The 19,566-nt window shown below is 40.3% G+C and overlaps 1 protein-coding gene across 1 annotated transcript; it reads right to left on the bottom strand.

Moving 5' to 3' along the window:
• Positions 1-1,464: 1,464 nt before the first annotated feature.
• Positions 1,465-17,588, bottom strand: igfbp2a (insulin-like growth factor binding protein 2a). Its single transcript, XM_044049950.1, has 4 exons — positions 17,065-17,588; positions 3,950-4,131; positions 2,379-2,519; positions 1,465-2,214 (listed from the first exon to the last, which is right to left on the bottom strand). The coding sequence occupies exons 1-4, from the start codon at positions 17,429-17,431 to the stop codon at positions 2,056-2,058; spliced, it is 849 nt and encodes a 282-aa protein (XP_043905885.1). The 5' UTR covers positions 17,432-17,588; the 3' UTR covers positions 1,465-2,055.
• Between the last annotated feature and the right edge of the window lie 1,978 nt (positions 17,589-19,566).

The raw sequence follows: 19,566 nt of genomic DNA, 5'->3' as shown, positions 1-19,566 counted from the left end.
AGAGCAAAGTCGCCAGGTTTGTATGTAAATTCAAGTGCCTTCTGCCCCATGCCACTTTGAATTTGGATTTGCATGATGTGGATCCTCTGGGTCTTTCGGATGCGGGACGCTCCAGCACAAAAACAAGACTTTTTTTGGGGAGGGGGGGGGGGTTGTTCATATTGTCATAGGTCAAATATCTTTAGATACAGATCATATTTATGTTCAGTTATCGGTCCATATGATCAGAATCATTAGATCGTGAAACTAGGAGAGCTTACTACTCTTTGCGCGGTGGCCATTTTGACAGGTCACAGTCGAAGTGTAAATGTTTCAATGAACGACGGCCGAGTTTCGCCTCCTCAGCTTCAGGCTGGGGACTCGTTCACACGCCGTCCGTGAACCGAGCACAACCCGTAATTCAGCAGCACTTCAGTCAAACGTGTCAAAATGGCCACTGAGCAATTCTGTCACGTTTCAGATTCTCACTTTAAGAACGAAAAACAAGATTAATGTGAACATTATGGTAAAAATATTTATCAGGCGTGTAACTGATGTACTCGTTTCATTTTTTTTTTTCTAATAACAAATCACTATTTAAATAAAGTTCCTGTACTCTCAAAAGAAACTGCTCATGTGCATTTTTGTCAGGTGTTATCTCTTTGACCTTGATGCGACATGCAGGTGATTTCTTTTCTTTTGTTTGTTTTTGTTTTGCTGTGGAAGCAAAACACGCTCAGGTGTTTCCACTCAGTGTGCTTCATTAACTGCAGCTGCAGAGCAACGTTAGCCTCCATGTGGAGACGTTTGTATGTAAGTCCATTTTCACTCTTTTAGCCGTGCTTTTATCAATTTCTAGGCACTTTAGCCGCTTTAGTAAAATCTCTACTGTGCAGAGGCCAAATCAGCTGACCTTCATTATAGATCATTAATGTAACGCCTCCTATTTCACATATCACAGTATGACTCAGTATGTTTGCACACACACTTTTCATAACTCTCACACAAAGAAAGAACAATAAACACACAATATAGAGCTTGTTTAATGAGAATGTACATGAATTAGGGCTGGATGATGAATAGTTTTCATTTAAAATCACTATTTGAGACAGTGCAGTTAGCAAATTGCAATTTATTGTTCTATGAGCTTTTCAACTAAAATTTAAAAAAAAATCTATTGCGTACACACTGGACTTTTTTAATTAATTATTTTTTTTCATCAAATTGCCTAGGAAAAAAAGGACATAAGCCACTATATTGCATATTCTTATACCCTCATACTGTATGTTTAAACATAGTAATGGAAAAAAGCAGCCAAAATGATCTGTGTTCTAAGGGTTAATGCACTTTTTGATGTACTTTTTAAATTTGTCCTCACCTGCTGCTTACAGGCTGCTGTTTGAAAATGTGGCACATATGAGTTTGTAATTAAATAGTCCTGTCCTAGACCTTTAAAATTATAAAAAAAAAAACACAGACACAAAGTCAATTCATCACCATTTTAATAGTGTTTTAAAGTTGTTAATCACTAGAGTCAGGTCCTCCCTATTGAACATTCAATGCACTAATACAGCTCACGCCAACATGTCTTCCATTTCCTGTTCAACTGTGTATTAAAAGTGAGGTGAAGTCAAAGGCTACAGTACAGCGTGTGGTGGAACGGTACAGTCCGCAAGCCATAGGACCAAAAACAAACAAACAAAAATAAAAATGAGCCTAAAAAACAGCAAATGATGTCGAAGGTCTTCTCATCTTTCAACACGTTACAGTATAAAACATTTATAAAAGAGCAAACTCTGAGCTAAGTCACAATTAGTAAAGCAGAGACACGGACACGCTCAGCTGACGTCGTTGAACATCTACAAGGAAAAAAAAACCCGCAGCCTTATCTGTTTCCTACTTGTGTCGTTTTCATCCTTTCTGGCCGATGTTAAGATTCCAAATGTCACTGTCATCAAAAGAACCAGAGAAACAGATAATATAATAGCTTACTCGGATGTTCTTTGTTCCCAGGTTGTTGTTGTTGTTGTTGTTGTTGTTGTTGTTGTTGTTGTTTTTTTAAGTTTCATGCCACACTTATATCTGGGTCATGTCGGTGAGCTCCAGCTCCAGCTCTCTCACGTACTGGCTGCAGTTGGGGTCGCCTCGCACAGTGGGGGCTGCAGGGATGGGTCGGCCGGTGTGGGGGTTCACGCACCAGCACTCGCCTCTCTGACCGTGCAGAGACATTTTGCACTGAAACACAAATAGTTATTTGTTTTTGTCAGAAAATAAAGCTCAAAAATATTTTTTCTCCCCCTCATTTCTTTGTTTAAACTAGTGGTTGTGACATTTTACCCACCTTTTAACCTTTTAACCACATGAGACACATTATGCCACCCACTTCCCCCATGCATCACCTGTTTGAGGTTATACTGCCCCCTCTTGTCACAGTTGGGGATGTGCAGGGCGTACAGGTCTTCCAGAGGACCTCGGTTATCTCTGAAGGGCATCTTAGATATCCGCTCCAGCACCTGGTCTAGCTCCTGCTGACACTGAGTCTTTAAGAAAAAGGAAGGCAATCATGTTTACAGTCATATCATGTGTGTGTGTGTGTGTGTGTGTGTGTGTGTGTGTGTGTGTGTGTGTGTGTGTGTGTGTGTGTGTGTGTGTGTGTGTCGAAGCAGCAAATTGCTGTCAATCTTGTCATTTAAGAACTTTTTACTAAAGTTCCACCATAAAATACAGGAAGTATATGCCATGAAATAAGAAATTATGAAAAAATCTGAATAAAATGGGACATTTCATCAGCACATATTACACTCTCATTGTTAACCCTTTAACACCAAGAACATAAAAGAGTCCTGTAAGTGCTTTTAATTAGTTGTTCTATGTGTTATTTGTTTGATTTTTGTCTGTTTTTGTGACTTATAGATTCATTTTGCATCATAAACACGTTTATATTGTGAACTATATATCAGTCCTTCCCCCATGCTGTGAAATGTCATCATGCAATATCATTAGGGAATATTATGATATAATTTTAAGACTAAATGTGTGGGGGTTTTTGCCTCCCCAAACTGTCCCATTGTTAATAGCCTTAAAATAATGATTTGGTCTTTACTGCATTGGAGCCTAGATTCATTTAAAGGGCACTGCTATGCTGTATGTGCCAGCACATTTTATTCAAATAGGGAAACAAAAGAAATGGGCAAACAGCTGCTGCACCAGAGGGAGGCGACACTGCACCTTTTAAAAGAAGCTGCCCAGTACATACCTGCACTGCTTTCATAGCCATGACATTTCTTTAAGTCATTTTTTTGTTTTTTTTTTAAAGTGCAAGAATCAATCAGTTTACAGACAAACTAACAAGTAATCAGCAAAATAGTGTGCAGTCTGTTATGAGAGCTAAAATGTTAAGTTCCATTACAAATGTGGATGAGTTGTTATATTTGCACTTTATCTGACAAATGATTTTCTTACATACATTTTTTTAAATTCTCCTTTAGACGATTCATTGATATTTGACCATCTTATTTTGATAGTTCTTTTTAATACTTTATCAACCGCTCTACAAATTAAAGTATTATTTTCATGATGGTTGTTGTAATGACATTCAACTCCTTGTTTATTGCTCCAGTGTGTAAAATGGAGGTGAGATTATTATTTGAAAATAAAATAATTATAATAATGTTTTTATAAATAAATAATTGTTATTTATCACTACATAAAGAGTTTTTTTATATATTTATATCAAGAGTTGGATCAGCTATGGAGGCTGCTATTTTTAACCACCATGTTTTTATAGTAATCCATATTGGACAAACTAAATATCTTTTGAGTTTTAATGCTAACTGAAGGCTTCATAGATTGTCTAGCACACAGCTGCAATACGCAACTTCACCTTAAATTGTGTGATAACTGATTATGGAAGAAAAAGGAGCAATAACACATATTTCCCTGTTGAAATTGAGCTCCACTCATGCCTCACCTGCTTTGGTCGAGTCGGTTTTACCTCCTCCACCTTGTTGGTCTTCATCTTGGTCTTCATCTCCTGCCTATGTTGGCGTACAGCGCTCTCCTTGGGTCCCAGCCACGCCGCCTCTTTGCTCGGCTTGCGAACGACCGGGATTTCGCTCACCCCCTGCTCAGGCAGCGGCTCCACAGCCTCACCTGCACAGAGAGAAGATCCCACATTTTTACCACATATATACGACTAAGTTCTCCATAGAAGCTGGATTTTTGGCAGGAGAGGACTTCTGTTCTTGTTCAAGGACACTTCAGCTTTTGAAAGCACTTAACCTGTGACTTTCAGGGGGCCTCTCTCAGCACTGAGCCTCCGCTGCCCTGCTGCCGTCACTTTGGTAATGGATTGGGCTTTTTAGAGGCTGGAAGTGGAGCGAGATAAGCGCTGATCATTTTTCAGAGTGACAGACACATTGTACCGCTGGGCTAAAAGGAGGTTTGAGGAAAAGTACAGGGGTGAACTTGGACCGTGAAGGTGCAGGAGAATTTTTTTTGATAAACTACACAGATAATAAGTAAATAGAGAATGATTCATAGCCTAAATACCAGCTTTGCTTTTCTGATTAGAGGCAGGTGAATTACTCAATCAAGCCAAGTATTATTCATGCAAATGTACACATTTTTTGTTCTCAGAAACTTGATAAATGTTGCTAAGCAGAGCCGTTGCAATGGCGTAGGCAAACAAGACGATAGCCTCGGGCCCTGACTTTGAACTTTTGTCCATTGGGGCCCCAAATGGACAGCTAATAGATCCACAAAAGCGACACCAGTATCATCGGGATACCACGTAAAGTTGACCCCCACTAGCTTCTTGTCCGAGTCAAGAGTCTGTGCTACATGGCATATCTCTTGCTATTATTTGCTATTACTTTACTGATAACTGAGTGTTGGTTGTGTGGTATTGTTCTGCATAACATTTATGTTTTATTTCTGTTGATATATGTAAATATATAAATTTATTAGGGGGGGTTCAGAGAGGGCGCCCAGAGACCCAAGACACAGTTGTGCTGCTAAGTCACTGATTGTATTTTTATTTCATCCAAAAGTTGATTTGTTTTATTTTTACATTGTTTTGTGCTCAGTTATTTGTATAAAAAACTTAAAATGATTTGATCAAAAACGCACTAATTGACCATCGGCTGCTCTGATTTCTAAACAAGGAAAAACTTAAAGTCCATGTTGTAACTGTTTAGCAACTTTCTGTTCATGAAATAATGCTTTAACTAAACTTAGCACAAAAAAGTAAGGACATTGATTATTTCTTTGTTGTAATAATGCTTCTTGGCAATACAACTCATACCGTTCGAAAGCTTGTTTATTTCCCTTTCTAATGGTGCCACATTTGTAAGGAACCTGCATATGTGGCTTGAGCAGCAGAGTTGAGTCTGTGGGTTGAGCATTGTTTCAACAAAGAAATAATCAACCAAACACAAATTTCACACTTAACTAATTTTGTAGGCGATAGACATGTGGAAAAAATATTTTAATTCATTACAATCCATGATTATATTCACCTGAACAAAAACTATCGTTGTTGCCAAAGCATTTCACAGTTACATTTTGATACTAATGATTATTTTCATTATCGAGTAATCTGCTTATTATTTCTAGGAAATGATGAGTTGTGTTGGCCGTAAAAGTCAGAAATGTTGTAAAGTGTTGCTCAAACTTTCATAAAAACAACATATATTCACATTTAAGTAGCTGAAATGTTACACAGCTGGTTTTTATGTTGTAAAAGTAACCACTTAAACCGAATAATCCACTACCAAAGTACTCTATAGTTAAGTTTGTTATCAATTATTTCAGCCCTGATTTAAAAAAAAATGTCATTTTGATTTGAAAACAAATGAACTGAACTTACATTGATATGCCTTTATTTTAATCCAGCTCACTTTTTGTGTGAGTACAATACTTGGTTCACTATGGTGAGAGTGGAGTGAGCTATGATGTGTCCAGACCAGCACTGAGGTGAGTCACTTTTTCATACAGTGAAGAAACCACATGCTTGTGGTCTGAGGGAAAAGTTGGAACTTTCGTCACAGGCAGGTTTCCACGGCTGCCTTTTGCCCCCAATTACGTGATTCAAGTGGCATTAAAAAGTGTTAATAAATGAACACAGCAGTTGATATCAACTTTGCAACTATTAGTCTTGGTCTTTCTAATGTATTTTCATGGGATTTTTAGTTATATACTGTAGGGTTTATGTTAGCTCTTGTTTTATTTTCTGCATCTAATCCATCGTACTTCCTGTTTTACTTTGTGGCATTTCCTTTCCTTTTTTTGTTCTCCCTAATTAGCCACACCCGTTCCTGATTGTTTTCACCTGTGTCTCGTTATCTCACATCCAGCTCCTCTTCTCCGTTAACTGACAAGGCCATTTTGACAAGTTTTAGCAGAGGAGGCGCAGGAATTACTGATCACTGAACAAAGGCTTAGTTCAGTTCATGTTAGTCAGGACAGCAAGTGTGCCAGTGAAGCGGCATGCACCCGTAACCTAAGGCTTGCTAAATGGAACTCAGCCATCAGTAATTTGATTGTTTTAACCCTGCAGTTTTCCTAATGTGATGTGACCTATCAAAATGGCTGCAGAGAGCGCATTGGTAAGTGTGGCAGCATCATATTTCTCTGTGTACAACTCCACTTTTTTTATTACCTTATAAACATTTGCCTTCACTTTCTACACTTCTGTTCAAAGAAGCTGTTTTAGACCAAAAACAAACCTTGTCTCTTAGCAAACAGTCCACGACATTTTGGATTTCTATAGTTAAAGGTGCAGTAGATAACATTTAATTTTTTGTTGTTTGGGGGGTGGGGTTAGCCTTTGCTACTTTTCCATGAGCCGCTTTTTGCTTTTTGAAGCTTACAACCAATTCAATGGTATGTGGCTTTGCTAAACCTGATGCATTCATCAAAAAGAGAAATGAGAAAATGGCAAAAAGAGTGAATAGATTTGTGAAAGTGTATTTACCGCCTTTCTGGTATTCACAGGCCACCGTAGGTACCTCACACGCTTGGGAAAGAATGGGTGAGGAGGGGTCCTCTCTTAATCGCAATGTGCAGTTTTGCCATTAGATGTCACTAAATCTTACACACTGACCGGGGTACCTACTATATTTTTTATGGCTCAATTTTGTCCATAATAACCTTTCAGCATAATATGATCTGATGTACAACCATAGACTTCAGCACCTCCTCTAAACTCCCACTACTACAACTACATCGAGACACAACCACCAACAATTAAGAATGCCTTTCATTAGTTAAAAATGTATGGAATAAACAATAAGAAATTCAGATTTCTTATCAGTGGCAAAAAAAAAATCCATCATCTCTTCTCATAAAACAAAAAAAAACAAAAAAACTAAAGATAGACTGAAGCCATCTGTGTTGTTTCTGACAACAGAACATAGTCTGGAGTTCACGGAGGAGTGGAAGAGGAGTGTCACGCCAAACCAACATGACTTAAGGTGAAAAAACACAAATCAAAATGATGTAAAATTCCATAAAAAACAACGGGACCACATCTCGCCTCAGTTGAGCGGCTGAGAATATCGTTTCAGACGTGCTGAAAGGCCTTTTTTTTATTGACACAAAGTTTTTTCCGCAGGAAAGTTTGTGTTTCACCTATGCACGGCTTCACTTGACACCTGAAGGAAAAGAAGGGGAAACAAGCAGAGACAGTAGAGAAGGTCGGACAGTGGGTAGTTCACAGTTATGCAACGGTCAAGCTGTAATGTGCAGACTTGTGGAAAGGCATTTGTAATCCAGAGAATGAAAGCAAGAGTGTGTGTGTTAGAGGAGAGGGATTGTCTGCGCTCTGCAAGAGGTCAATTTGACACCCGCTTATAGAATATGATTACAAAAGGCCTAAGAGAGAGAACGGGAGAAGGGAAATTCCAAAAAAAGAAGCAAAAACAAGGAGCTGGTGCCTTCTGCCATCAGATGGATGAGGTGTTGTTGGACTTGAGTTCCCACCTGCTCCAACCGTGTTCTCTCCGTTTCTGCCTTTGATGACTGAGATTCTCCAAAAAAAAGGGGGGCAAAAGTCAACTGAAATCAGTTGTGTGCGTGTGTGTGTGTGTGTGCGTGCGCCCGCTCGTGCAAGTTGTGTAGATAAACACATACAGGACTATTGGCAGCAGGGGTGACTTTTGTTTTGTTGGATTACATAATCCGTGCAAGCCATCACACTCTCTCTGAAGGAACCTGAGACGATCGCTCCAGAGTCAGAGCTGCGCGATTAATCACAAAAGAATTCAAATTGCCATACAACCAAGTGCAATATTTAAGAAGCTTAAAAAACGATTAATAGTACCAACTATGAGCCATATCACAGACACGTAACATCTTGCAAAATGATTGCAGTGTGATTATTTAAACATATTGTGCAGGTCAAGTTGTTTCCATTAACTGTTAAGTCTACTAATTCTATGCCATTTGTTTTTGTTACTTTTATTTATTAAAGACTCTTATCTTCATTTTTTTAAACTGCATTTGGATCAACTGAACTTTTTATCGATTATTTTGTCGAATAATTGAGTAATTGGTCCATAAAATGGGTGGATAAGTGTTAGTGATGTGTAATGATGAGAATCAGAGTGCAACAGAAAGTCAGCGGGGAGCACAACTCGGTTATATTAGCCAAGATGTGCAAGTTAGGTGGTCAGACTTGGAGTCAAGGATAAGACGTAACAACATAAGAATACACTAGTCAGCAGAGGGCACTGTGCGTATAACTGTAGGTCAACAATGGCAGACGCCAGTCACAGGTGGAGTGAGACATCGCAGCAGAAGAACAGTGATATAGTGCGACACAGATGCAGAGGACTGACATTAGTGTTTTCTAATACTGTTAACGCAGGGACGATACTTGGGAGTCATAAACAGAGTTAAATATAAATGTAGCACACAGCAATTACTTCTATTGTGTGATGTAGAACGTTTCAAAAGCTTTAAGGCCGTTTGAATTTCAAAATAAGAGCACAAAAAAGGGAAGATATTATTATTAAATGTTTCCATTGTTTTGGTGAACACTGATCAAGACATCGTCGGTTAGGTTATAAAGAGGTGAATGTGAGAATAAATATAGATTATAAAGAAGTGATTGTAGATAAATACTTCCGGTTGAAAAAGTGTTGATTACATGATAACATTATTTTAAGTTGAATGTTTTTGATTGATTTTGAAATGGCAAGGAGATGAGTAGACTGAACTGAAGCAGTGTGATTACATCTCCATGTGTGTTATAGGTGTATGCAATAAAGGCAAAGTTTAAAAAAATATATGAAGCAAAGAGAGAGTAAATATTTACTTTTAAGAAGCAGAAAAATCAGCCCACTTTAGACCGTTCAAACTTGTGCAAGCCAATTTAAGCTGTTTCAAAGACATCATTTTCCAAAACTGTAACAAATATTCCTCTCCCACAAAGAAGAAATAAACAGCCCACAAAATGACTCGGCTAAAATGCTGTTGCAGATTTTTTTTTTTTGGCATTTCCACAGTCTGTACATAGCTATCTGTCCAATATCCGATCCTTTAAGGGGGCACTAGGCTCCTGCAGTACAAGCCATCCCACAGCGGTGGGCTGTGGATCAGCAGAATCAACAGAGCAGCAGGCCGACTGTCCAGTCTACTGCTCGAATTAATCCCCACACAATGGCCCCCGAGAGCCTTTCTTTCTATTTCTGATCCACGCTGAATTCCCAGATGGCACGTAAGCCAAGAGTGTCATGTCTGATCGTCTGAATTCTGGTCAGCTGAGCAAACGGCAGACTTCAGCCAAGTCGTGAAGAATGCACGCCATGGGCTGAAAAAGTTCCATCATGTTTCCGCGGATTGTTTGGCTGTCAGGCAAAACTCGTTGGTGTGATGTCTTTCTTATAGTTTTACAGCTGGTTGGACTTTCAGTCATTTTCTTAGCTTTAAATGTGTGGTTTATGATGAGCTTTGAATGGTGGAGTTGACCACACATATATATTTAATTTTGGCGAAAGTGGAAACAGCAACCAAATGAATGTAAATTGCCGTTTGTGGTGGTCTCTCTTTCTTTTTTTTTCTAGTTGAACAGTTTAAATGTAAATTGCATTTGAGATCGTAGAGCCTTTTAAGCATCAAGCAACACTTCAATAACTTTCGTCGCCTTAAAGACCTTAAAAAGAGCTTGATACGGTATTTATGATCATATCGTGATTATGTGAACTCAAGTTTAGCAGTTTCACACAGGCTGGAAATGTACTAGTGTAGGTGTAGCGGAAAAACAAGTGATCAACGATTGGAACCAAAGATTGGAACCAAAGATTCACAACCTCAACAGATGTAAAACTGACACCTACTGTCAAAGGCCACAGAAATATGAATTTCAGATAAACAACTCATCACAAACGGCATCAGAGGCTGGTGGTTCCGGCTATTTGGACCCAGTTCAGGCTCCGGTTCTCAATTCTGTTCCCTGAGTGCACACAATAACAACATCGAAAAAGACTTTTCTGGATTTCTTGGACTCTTGGTAAATAAGAGGAGAAGTCAGCCAAACCCAAACTATGCCTCTTCACTTTTTCCCCATTTTGTACACACACACACACACACACACACACACAAACACACACAGACAAATGAAAACCCTAGGCTGGCGTATCAAAAGCACACAACCTCACTGCTAAACCCTGAGCACAGTTCCATTTTTCTCCCAGATATTAGTCTCAATCTCTAAATACAAAGTGCATTCAACTGGAAATGACCTTGAGAACAAACAGTCATCCTTTTATCCAACTCTAATCAAGAGTTGAAAAGAGCCTTCAAATGACTTTGAAAACATTTCTTTCACCTTTTTCAATTATAAATAAGTTATTTTTGCACACACACCAATATTAGTCACAGTGAATTTGACCTCCCGTCCTTATCACGCACCAGTAGTGAACACATGCACAAGCCCGTGGACAGTGGTCAGCACTTATCTCTGGGGGGATTGGGTGTCTTGCTCAGCTCAGGGACAACCCAGCCCTTGACCCATTTTAGGATTTTAACTGGCGACCCTCCGGTTACAAGCCCTATTCCATGCCTCTTGGCCATGAGCTGCCCATAAACCTTATACTTCACTAAAACAAGAAAATAACTCACATTTAAATATCTACCATAACTTCATGAAGCCAAAACTTGGTTCTTCATGTTTTGAATTGGATCATATCAATGTTTATTGTTGATTTATTGGAGGGGGATCACTTTTGTGAAAAGAGAACTTGAGCCGTGTTTCACTTTGTAAGAGAATTGTGGATCTTTTCTGTAAAAAACAAAAAGTGAACGTGTTGAGGGTTTGGAGAAATGGAGCCACGGTTTCTGGAAATGTGTTCAAAACGTTTGGAGGGAAAAACTGTAACTGCAGGAATGTAGTAATAGGTAAAAATGAAAGGGAGAAAAGCACATCTCTCCAACATAACACGCTTCAGAAACTGTGAAACAGGTCAACTGCCACTTAAGAAATGTTCTTAAAAGGCACTCCGCCGAATAGCTGCAGTCCATCATCCATTACAAGGCCTTGTGGGACTGTTTTCCTAGAAACACAAATTCGGCAGAGTGCAGATGTGTTTACCTTCCAGGCTTTCTGGCTCACAGGAGTCATCTACAAGCGCTGCTTTGGACAGGCTCTGGCACGTATATGCACACACATACTGTGACATCCAAGACCGAACAACTCGCTCACTACCGGCACCACTGGGTGAACTCTGGGGCGACTGTTCCAGACCTGAACTAGGACATGAGCCGAGGCATGCTGGGACACATTGGACGTGTGGGGCATTGCACGCAGCTATGCTGAAAATTAGTCTGAAAAGAAACATTCAGACTCCCCTCTGCGTAACAACTCTTCAGCTCAATTTATTGTCTCATTAATAACAAAATAGATATTTCTATCCCCGTCACCATGACGTATAGAAATAAATATACAATAAATATACATAAACATAATTGCAATAACATAAATAATTGCATTATCATGTTAAATAACACTGTCAGTGTGATGGAATTGCAAATTAGTATCTGATTACAAATTGTTAGTATCGATTTGTATCTGAGAGAATCAATTAAATAAAACATACATGCATAAGAGTAGACATACACTAACAAGATTATATTTGTATTCTTTTCTACATTTAATTAAGGTGTATAAAATATTGTGATTCATGTATCAAACATATATTATATCTAATGACAGGTTAACCTATTCAAAATAACATTACGTGGCAATAAAACATTATATAATGGAAAATTTGCTAGTGCTTTATATTGTAAATTGGGGCACAGTGGTGTGGCATCATTTGTATCATCATGTAAAAAAAGCTTTGGGAAACACTGCTCTGTACCTGCTGAAGACAAAAGTGGCATTTAACTAAGTATAGTATAATTGGCACACAGTTTACCATGTTTCCTTCGAGACGGATAAAATAAATCTCGATGAATCTTGCCCGTCTCTTGACAAAATTCCCTTCATCCGCGTCCCCTCTACTCTCACTTCAGACAGTGTTTGTATTCTCTTCATTCACCCTTGACCATAGAGGAAGGCAGGAAGTTATTCTGGGTCCAGATAGGCACGAGGTGGTTCTTGGCACAGCTACATATGAAGTTGACGTCTGGGGGGGGGGAAGATGGCACAAATGTCCCTGTTTTTGGAAAAGCCTTGGGCGGGTCAGTGTGGGGATTATCTCCGAGCTATTTCAGTCCTGCGGGCTCCGTCTGGACAGACACCCCCGCAGGTACACAGGAATGCCCCTTCTTAGCTAATAATGTTATATCAGCAGCCAGATGGCATGAGAGGATTTTTTTAACCCCTCCTTGTACTTTCCACCTCATTTTTCCTTTTATAACAGTTACCGAGGCAACAAACATTATTATTGTGAACATACAAACCTCCCTTTGGAATGGGTTCAGTTTATGTACTGCAGATTTTTCTAAACTCAGGTTGGAGTCTAGCTACCAAATATGCAATCTGGACTTTGATAGTCAAAACACTTAAAGGTCCAGTTTGTCACATTCATACACAGTTGTATTCATAAAAAACATATGCTACCTTTATGTATGTTTGCATAAATGTATAATCACTTAAAAACATAAATGCACAAATGTTACTACAGCCTTGAGATACCCAAATGTGACGCAGTTGGGATGAAGATCAGCACTTCCAAATCATAATTCAGGCCATAATTCTCAGCCGGAAAAGTGTGAATTACCCACCACTTGGTCATGAGCTTTGGGTAATTTCCGAAACAACAAGATTGTGAATCCACGTGGCCAAAATGAGTTTCCCCCACAGAGTGGCAGGGCTCGGTCTTATATACTACTATACCCTCAAACCGGCACCCAACACCCCGACTCCGCTGCCTAACGGACTTTTCAGCTGTCCGAGGGAGATGAAGCATCGTTCTATTCTATTCTTTGGTCGGAATGCGCCCTATGCCCTGCGTTCAGACTTGTAAGTCACCCGATGGTGATGTGGGGATACTACAGGACACTGACGAGCGAGTATACCAGGGTACGCGACGACATCCTGGAAGGATTATATGTCTCTGGACTTGGGTGGGTGAATAAACTCTGTAAAATAATTACCAATCACCAACATGCTGCAATTCGGTGCCTCCAAAACCATACCAAGTCAAAATGAAGCCACAAAAGAGCCAGTGCATTCTATCCAATCACCACACATACAAAAAGCTCAGTGGGTTCATTTCCCCCCATTTCAATAACACAACACTGTTTGCTTAGTTTAACTTTGATTTCCCTGTATTATTATTACACACGTTTTGAGCACAATCGTATGATTGGGGTTCAAATTCGAACAATAAAATGTGTGTCCACCTCACATTTTGTGATTCACTCGTCAACATACTTTGCTGTAACCTCTTATCTCTCAGTCTCTTGTATAATTGTTCCAGGGTTCAAAGGAATAGTGGCGCTAACCTTTGACCCTTCAGACATTAGTAGACGAAAGATTGCAGTGAGTGCAGCTCAGGATGATCCGGATCAAATCAATTTTTCTTCTGTAAACATTGGCTAATGTATGTGACATTTCTTTGGTGTGTATTGGGCTGTAAAAAAACCACTCCGTCAGACAGGTCTGATAGTATTGCTTGACAGAGCCTGTTCCATCGTTTCTGTTCACAAAGGCCGAACAGAGACACAAAAAGAAACGCACTGCGGCTTTAAAAGTCACTGACACTCCATCCATTAATTCTACCTCTTCATTAAATGGTAGTCCCCTCTAATTTAAAGATTTATTTCAGGAGGAAAGGAGATGTCGCGACAGTAGGATCTCAATCCTTCAGATTATCCTGTTAGTCTTTTTTTCCCTGCTGTGTATCTAAGAAGAATTTATTGCAGGGAATCAAATCAGTGGATTCTCAACCTCGGCCAAACAAAAGCAGGAGCCTGACAAGAGCCTGTTATGTTCCACCAGCAGTCACTTTATCATGTTTTTTTTTCAAGCAAAGAAGAGTATAAACAGTGATGAATTGTGAAGGTGATAAATGCAGTGAATTATGAACAAGGTTCTGCGCCTTCTCAGCCTCACTTTGATTTCCTGTCTTTTTTTTTTCCTCGTGTCCCTGAGAAAGCAGTGTACTCCCTGTCTTTGTCAGAAATCACTCTTCCTTCTGCGGTAGCGAGGCTTTTATCCAAAACTACTCCGCAGTCAGAGCCCATTTCTAAGCTTTCACTGTTTTTTGGGGAGGGGGGGGGTTTGGACGCACGTCGCTGCATCTCAAACCTTTCAGCTTGCAAAAGCCTGGCCCACACCCGAGGGGGTAAAAGAAAAAAGAAAAATCAACCTTCAAATTTCCTCCTTGCAGGCAAACCTTTACATGATGCATACACAAACGTGCCTCTCTTGTTTTGCTCTTACGTAACAATCCATGTCTGTTTGATTACTTGTCTGTTATTGTTTGCGGAAGGCTGGAGAGACAGACTCGAGGTTGCGTAAAAAGTGGAAGTAAGTCATGATCGTGGGCTGATTATTGAATCATTCATGTGTCTTGAGGCGTTCTCTGACCTTTTGTCAGCACGCTGCGAGAACAGAACGGCTCTGAACGCCGTCTCCGGTAGTTTCTATGTTCCAGGGCTTCGGTGCCAAAATAAACACGTGTCAGTCTGGAGGTAAACTTTGACAAAGCGTGGATTTGGGACTGAGTAAGAAATCAACACTGTTCGTGACTAGTGCTGCTCGACTTTCTCACTGACTGGAGTGTGTTTGAAAACCGGCCAGTTAATGAGGCTGTGTGCTTCGCTGCTCCACTGTCACCTTTCTTTGTTTTAAAACCAAAACCACATCCTTCCACGTCCAACTAATTTTCCAGACAGTCACTCACTGTCAACAATTACTCCCGGTCAAAGCCTAAAGTCCACCTTTTCCAATCAATGTGACATTCTTGCTGCTGCTGTCTCTCTCTCTCTGTCCGTCTGTCTCACGCAGCCCCCTGTGGAAATGTCAACATCAATACTGTGATGTTTTTCTGTATCCATCGCAGAGAATCAGTGCAACTTCTGGGAATTTTGCAGGACACTACCTTGGCTTTCTGTTATACTGCGTGTTTCGAGAGAGGCCGATTCTGTTTTTGGAGGAGGGTGGAAAGAGTGGGAAAGACTGTAGGGGCCAGATGTGTTCAGATCATAGCTGAGGTTAACTTGTTCCTTTTGTTTTCTCACATCCACCCCCTTGTGCACACCAGGATGCCTCGCAACACTTTGAAACAGGTCTGTGCAGCACAGAGTTTGACAGGAGTGTAAGAATGCATCACGCTTGGGAAAAGTGCTGACTGCACAAACTTCTACAGCGTTGAAGGATTGTGATTTTTGTCACATATATAACCTTTTTAAGTCAGGCTTCACTTCCATGTTTGCTGTGTCATTCATTTAAAACGAGATGAAGTGGTGCCACGTGAGATATTGTCGTAAAATTAAAGCTGCAGTGTGTACATTTTCTGTTGTTGTTACTGTTATTCTGCCTCTTTGTGAAGAGAAATGGGATCACATCATATACATATGCTGCATCCTCCATCTTAAAACAGGCTCGGTCAAGCAATACTATCAGACCTCAGTGAGAAAGTCATCAACCCAGCTGAATGACTGGGTTTTTGAGCAGTACAATTCACTGGTGAAACCATTCTGTTTGATTGGCAACTTGGTGTAGAGCAAAAAAAACAATGAAAAACAGGACAATTAAATCACAATCAGTTGTGTGATTCTGATTAGTGAGTTGTTTCCTAGTGTTGGGCAGTAACATGTTAATCTGCATATATAACTGTACTCAGTAGCCAGCAGTTACTTGACTAATTACAATTACTTTAAGTAAAGTAAACGCTGAATTATTGTGAACGGTCAACAGTAAAAGTTGTGGAAGACGGGCAGCCATATTTACTATTCTGCAGCGGATTTGGAGTAGAGCCACAACTAACCTTATTTTTTTTATATTCAAATAATCCGTCAATTGTTTTCTCTATTAATCGATTAATCGTTTGTTCCGTAAAATGTAAGAAAAAGTTGAACAATGATGGTCAGTGTTTCCCAGTCATCGGAATGACGGCGTTCTCAAACGTCTTGTTTTGTCCACATACCAAAACGATTCAGTTTTTAATGATTTCTTTGTTATACGGAGCAAAGGAACCGGAATATTAATGTACACATTTAAGAACCTGAAAAATCAGAGAGCTTGCTTTACATATAGAGAGGAAAAAAACACTCAAATCAATTAAAATAGTAAGGATTAATTGTTGCAGCTCCAATTCAGTTCCCCCCTATAATAGTGGTACACCTCTTTTAGATTATTCTTACAAACATACTATGGTATTATGACGTGTAAGTTATCACTTATAACACAAGGATATAACAAAATAGCAAGGAGCAATACACTACAGTAACTTGCCCAACACTGGCTAGTTGAAGAATGTATAAACTCTTTGAATATATCATACAATAGAGAGTAAAGTAAGGGTCACTGTAGACCTTCATGACCATGCAATATTCCTCAGCCTGCAGTCTAGACACCCTCATTAAAAATTGATAGAGGGAGAAAAACCGGTTTCCAGTAAAGTGACTGACCGCTGGTTTGCTCCCGGTGCTCCAGGCTGGGGGTGCTGGTCTCGGTGTCCACTTTGCGCCGGCACTGGCCCTGGCCCTGCACCAGTTGCTCCAGGGGAAGCTCCGAGTCGGGCGTCGGGTAGCAGCGCAGAGCGCTGGCGCACCTCGGGGTGTACACGCCGCATGTCTCGCCCTCTTGCCGGGCGCACACGGGGCAGCACCCGCAGCCCGGCTCACGCACGATCTCGTCGCAGGTCTCGGTGAGCTTCGGGCACAGCGCCTGTCGCTCCGCGGTGCAGCCCGGGCAGCGGAACACCATCTCGGCCAGGGAGGCGACGGCGAGACACGCGGAGAGGATGAGAAAGCTGCAGCCCACGTACGACCGCATTGTTGCAGGCTGGAGGTTTTAGGTTATTGTCGTGGGGAGATGGTAGTCATGAACATAAGTGAAAAAAGGGGAAGAAATGTGAAAGCGAACAGGTGAAGCCGGAGGCTGAGAACTCTGCTGGGTCCTACAAATTCCCAGGTTTGCTCTCTTGGACCACAAACTCTATGATGGGAAAATGAATTAAAGTCACTTTTTTTGGCTCTATTGTAGCAAATTGTGTTCGAGGAAATTACCCACAGCTCCTTATTTTCTGCTTCAGAAAGGACGCAGAGTGAGAACCTTTAAAAGGTTAATGTCTATCCCCCTCTTATCTTCACCTTTATCACAATTCAACTCGATTAAGATTAAAGGTGGCTCCAATAATCAACTGGGATATTTTTCCTTCTTTTTTTTCATAATCAGGATCAGTGATTATTTAAAATGAATCATCTGATTTGTACTTGTATGTAGGTTTACACGTTTAGTCCATAAAACTTAATGAAAGACACAAATAATCTTCTTTTTTTTACATTAAGCAATTTTTGGACTATTTTGTTATTACTAAACTGTTACATTTTAACAGATAAATGGAAGAAAAAAAATTTAGACCAGCCATATCAACCCAAAACTCTCCATGTCCATATTAACAGCCTGACTGCATATCGTAGAGCTTAAGTGTTGATGGTGACCTTTAAACCTTATTTTAACAGAAAATAAGGTACTGCTCATATGTCCTCATATAAAAGTCCAGTTAAATTAAATCCATCGGCTTGGGATAAAATATTAGTAATGCTCACAACGTTGCCTCTGAAGGGACATTTCTAGAAGTAGTTGACGTTAACAGACTTGTGCACTTTATTTCTTTTTTTATTATTATTTTAAAGGTCTAGTGTGGAACATTTAGGAGGGGTTCATTGATAAGTATATTTGTATAATAACCATATTAGTTGGCTTAGAATAAGACATTTTTATATGTACTCAGGGTAAGGGCTTTGCTTTAGCCGCCATGCTGCAAAGGGCATACTGCAAAAATGACATAAACCAACACAACAGAGTCGTGAAAGAGTGTTTACATCCTTTCTGGTACGCTAAGGCCACCGTAGTTCCCTGACCCACTTGAGGAAACTGAGAGTCGAGCGTAGTTTCCTTCATTTGTTGCTGTCTCTCTGCAGTGTCGCCATTAGACGCCACACACAAAGCCATGTTTTTGATCCCTATGTTTCATATTAACGGTACATTAACTGGTGCATGTTGCAGCTGAATGTCCCTCGCCTCATCCTTCCCGTCCAAGTGTGTTGGAGAACCTATGTAGCCCTAACTAAAAAAGTTAGTCCATTGTGTTCAGAATGGCGGCCTCCACAGAACAAGTGAATATTACACACTGGACCTTTTAAGTATAGCTTAGTTTTTAGGTATTATTTATTAACAAAAAATATAAAAGGACATGAAACCTGAGTTTGTACAGCACAGTGAGTCGTAGTCCTTGAGCTGGAAGACTCTGCATTACGATACATACCGTGTCCTGTTTGTTTCAATCAACACAGCCTTGCCCCCAGCTCCCAGAATTCATAAATAAACAAACAAAGTAAAGGACTATGTGCCGAGCATTCCTCACATGGAAAGACCTCCCCTGCTGTGGCTGACATGTCCATTGACACTCAATTAAAAGTCACCAGCTGCTACCAATTTATATGGCTGTGTACAGTAAACGCCACAGTGAACCTACTGTATGGACTGTATGTTTCCTATCGATTGGTGAGGCCGAGCCTTCAGGTGCCAAGCCCGTCCAACCCCGTCCAGTGTGGTAAGCTAATCGGTGTTTATCCAAGGGCCCAGAAATAGAAGCGGCGTGTGTAACCTTACTCCGCAGATATAAATGCAGATTGTTTTGTTTTGCGGGTGACACCTGATTTAATACTATTTGGCGCTATTCACGATCGTCCTCCTGGCTCAGCTTACGGGTGCAGGGAGGGAGAAAGGGCACATTTGAAGCTGTCTCGTTTCTAAGGGGTGTGAGTCAGAAAGATGCCCAGAGGGCTGTTTGCATATAGAACCTCATATGTCATTTCATGAAACCATGGATGGAAAAGCAGCACGGGAGAAAGCCTGGCATTTTATAAATATGAGCCTGGGGTTGAGGATTTGTGTCTGGGACG

This window comes from Solea senegalensis, linkage group LG2 (assembly GCF_019176455.1).
Source record: "Solea senegalensis isolate Sse05_10M linkage group LG2, IFAPA_SoseM_1, whole genome shotgun sequence".
In the NCBI taxonomy this organism is placed as follows: domain Eukaryota; kingdom Metazoa; phylum Chordata; class Actinopteri; order Pleuronectiformes; family Soleidae; genus Solea; species Solea senegalensis.
The sequence above is the reverse complement of the archived record's forward strand: the minus strand, read 5'-3'. Positions and strand labels throughout refer to the sequence as shown.

Coding starts and splice junctions, on each gene's coding strand:
- igfbp2a (XM_044049950.1), bottom strand. CDS start 17,431: ATGCGGTCGTACGTGGGCTGCAGCTTTCTCATCCTCTCCGCGTGTCTC. Junction 4,132..17,064: donor GCACCGGGAGCAAACCAGCG/GTCAGTCACTTT, acceptor CTCTCTGTGCAG/GTGAGGCTGTGGAGCCGCTG. Junction 2,520..3,949: donor AACCGACTCGACCAAAGCAG/GTGAGGCATGAG, acceptor TTTTTCTTAAAG/ACTCAGTGTCAGCAGGAGCT.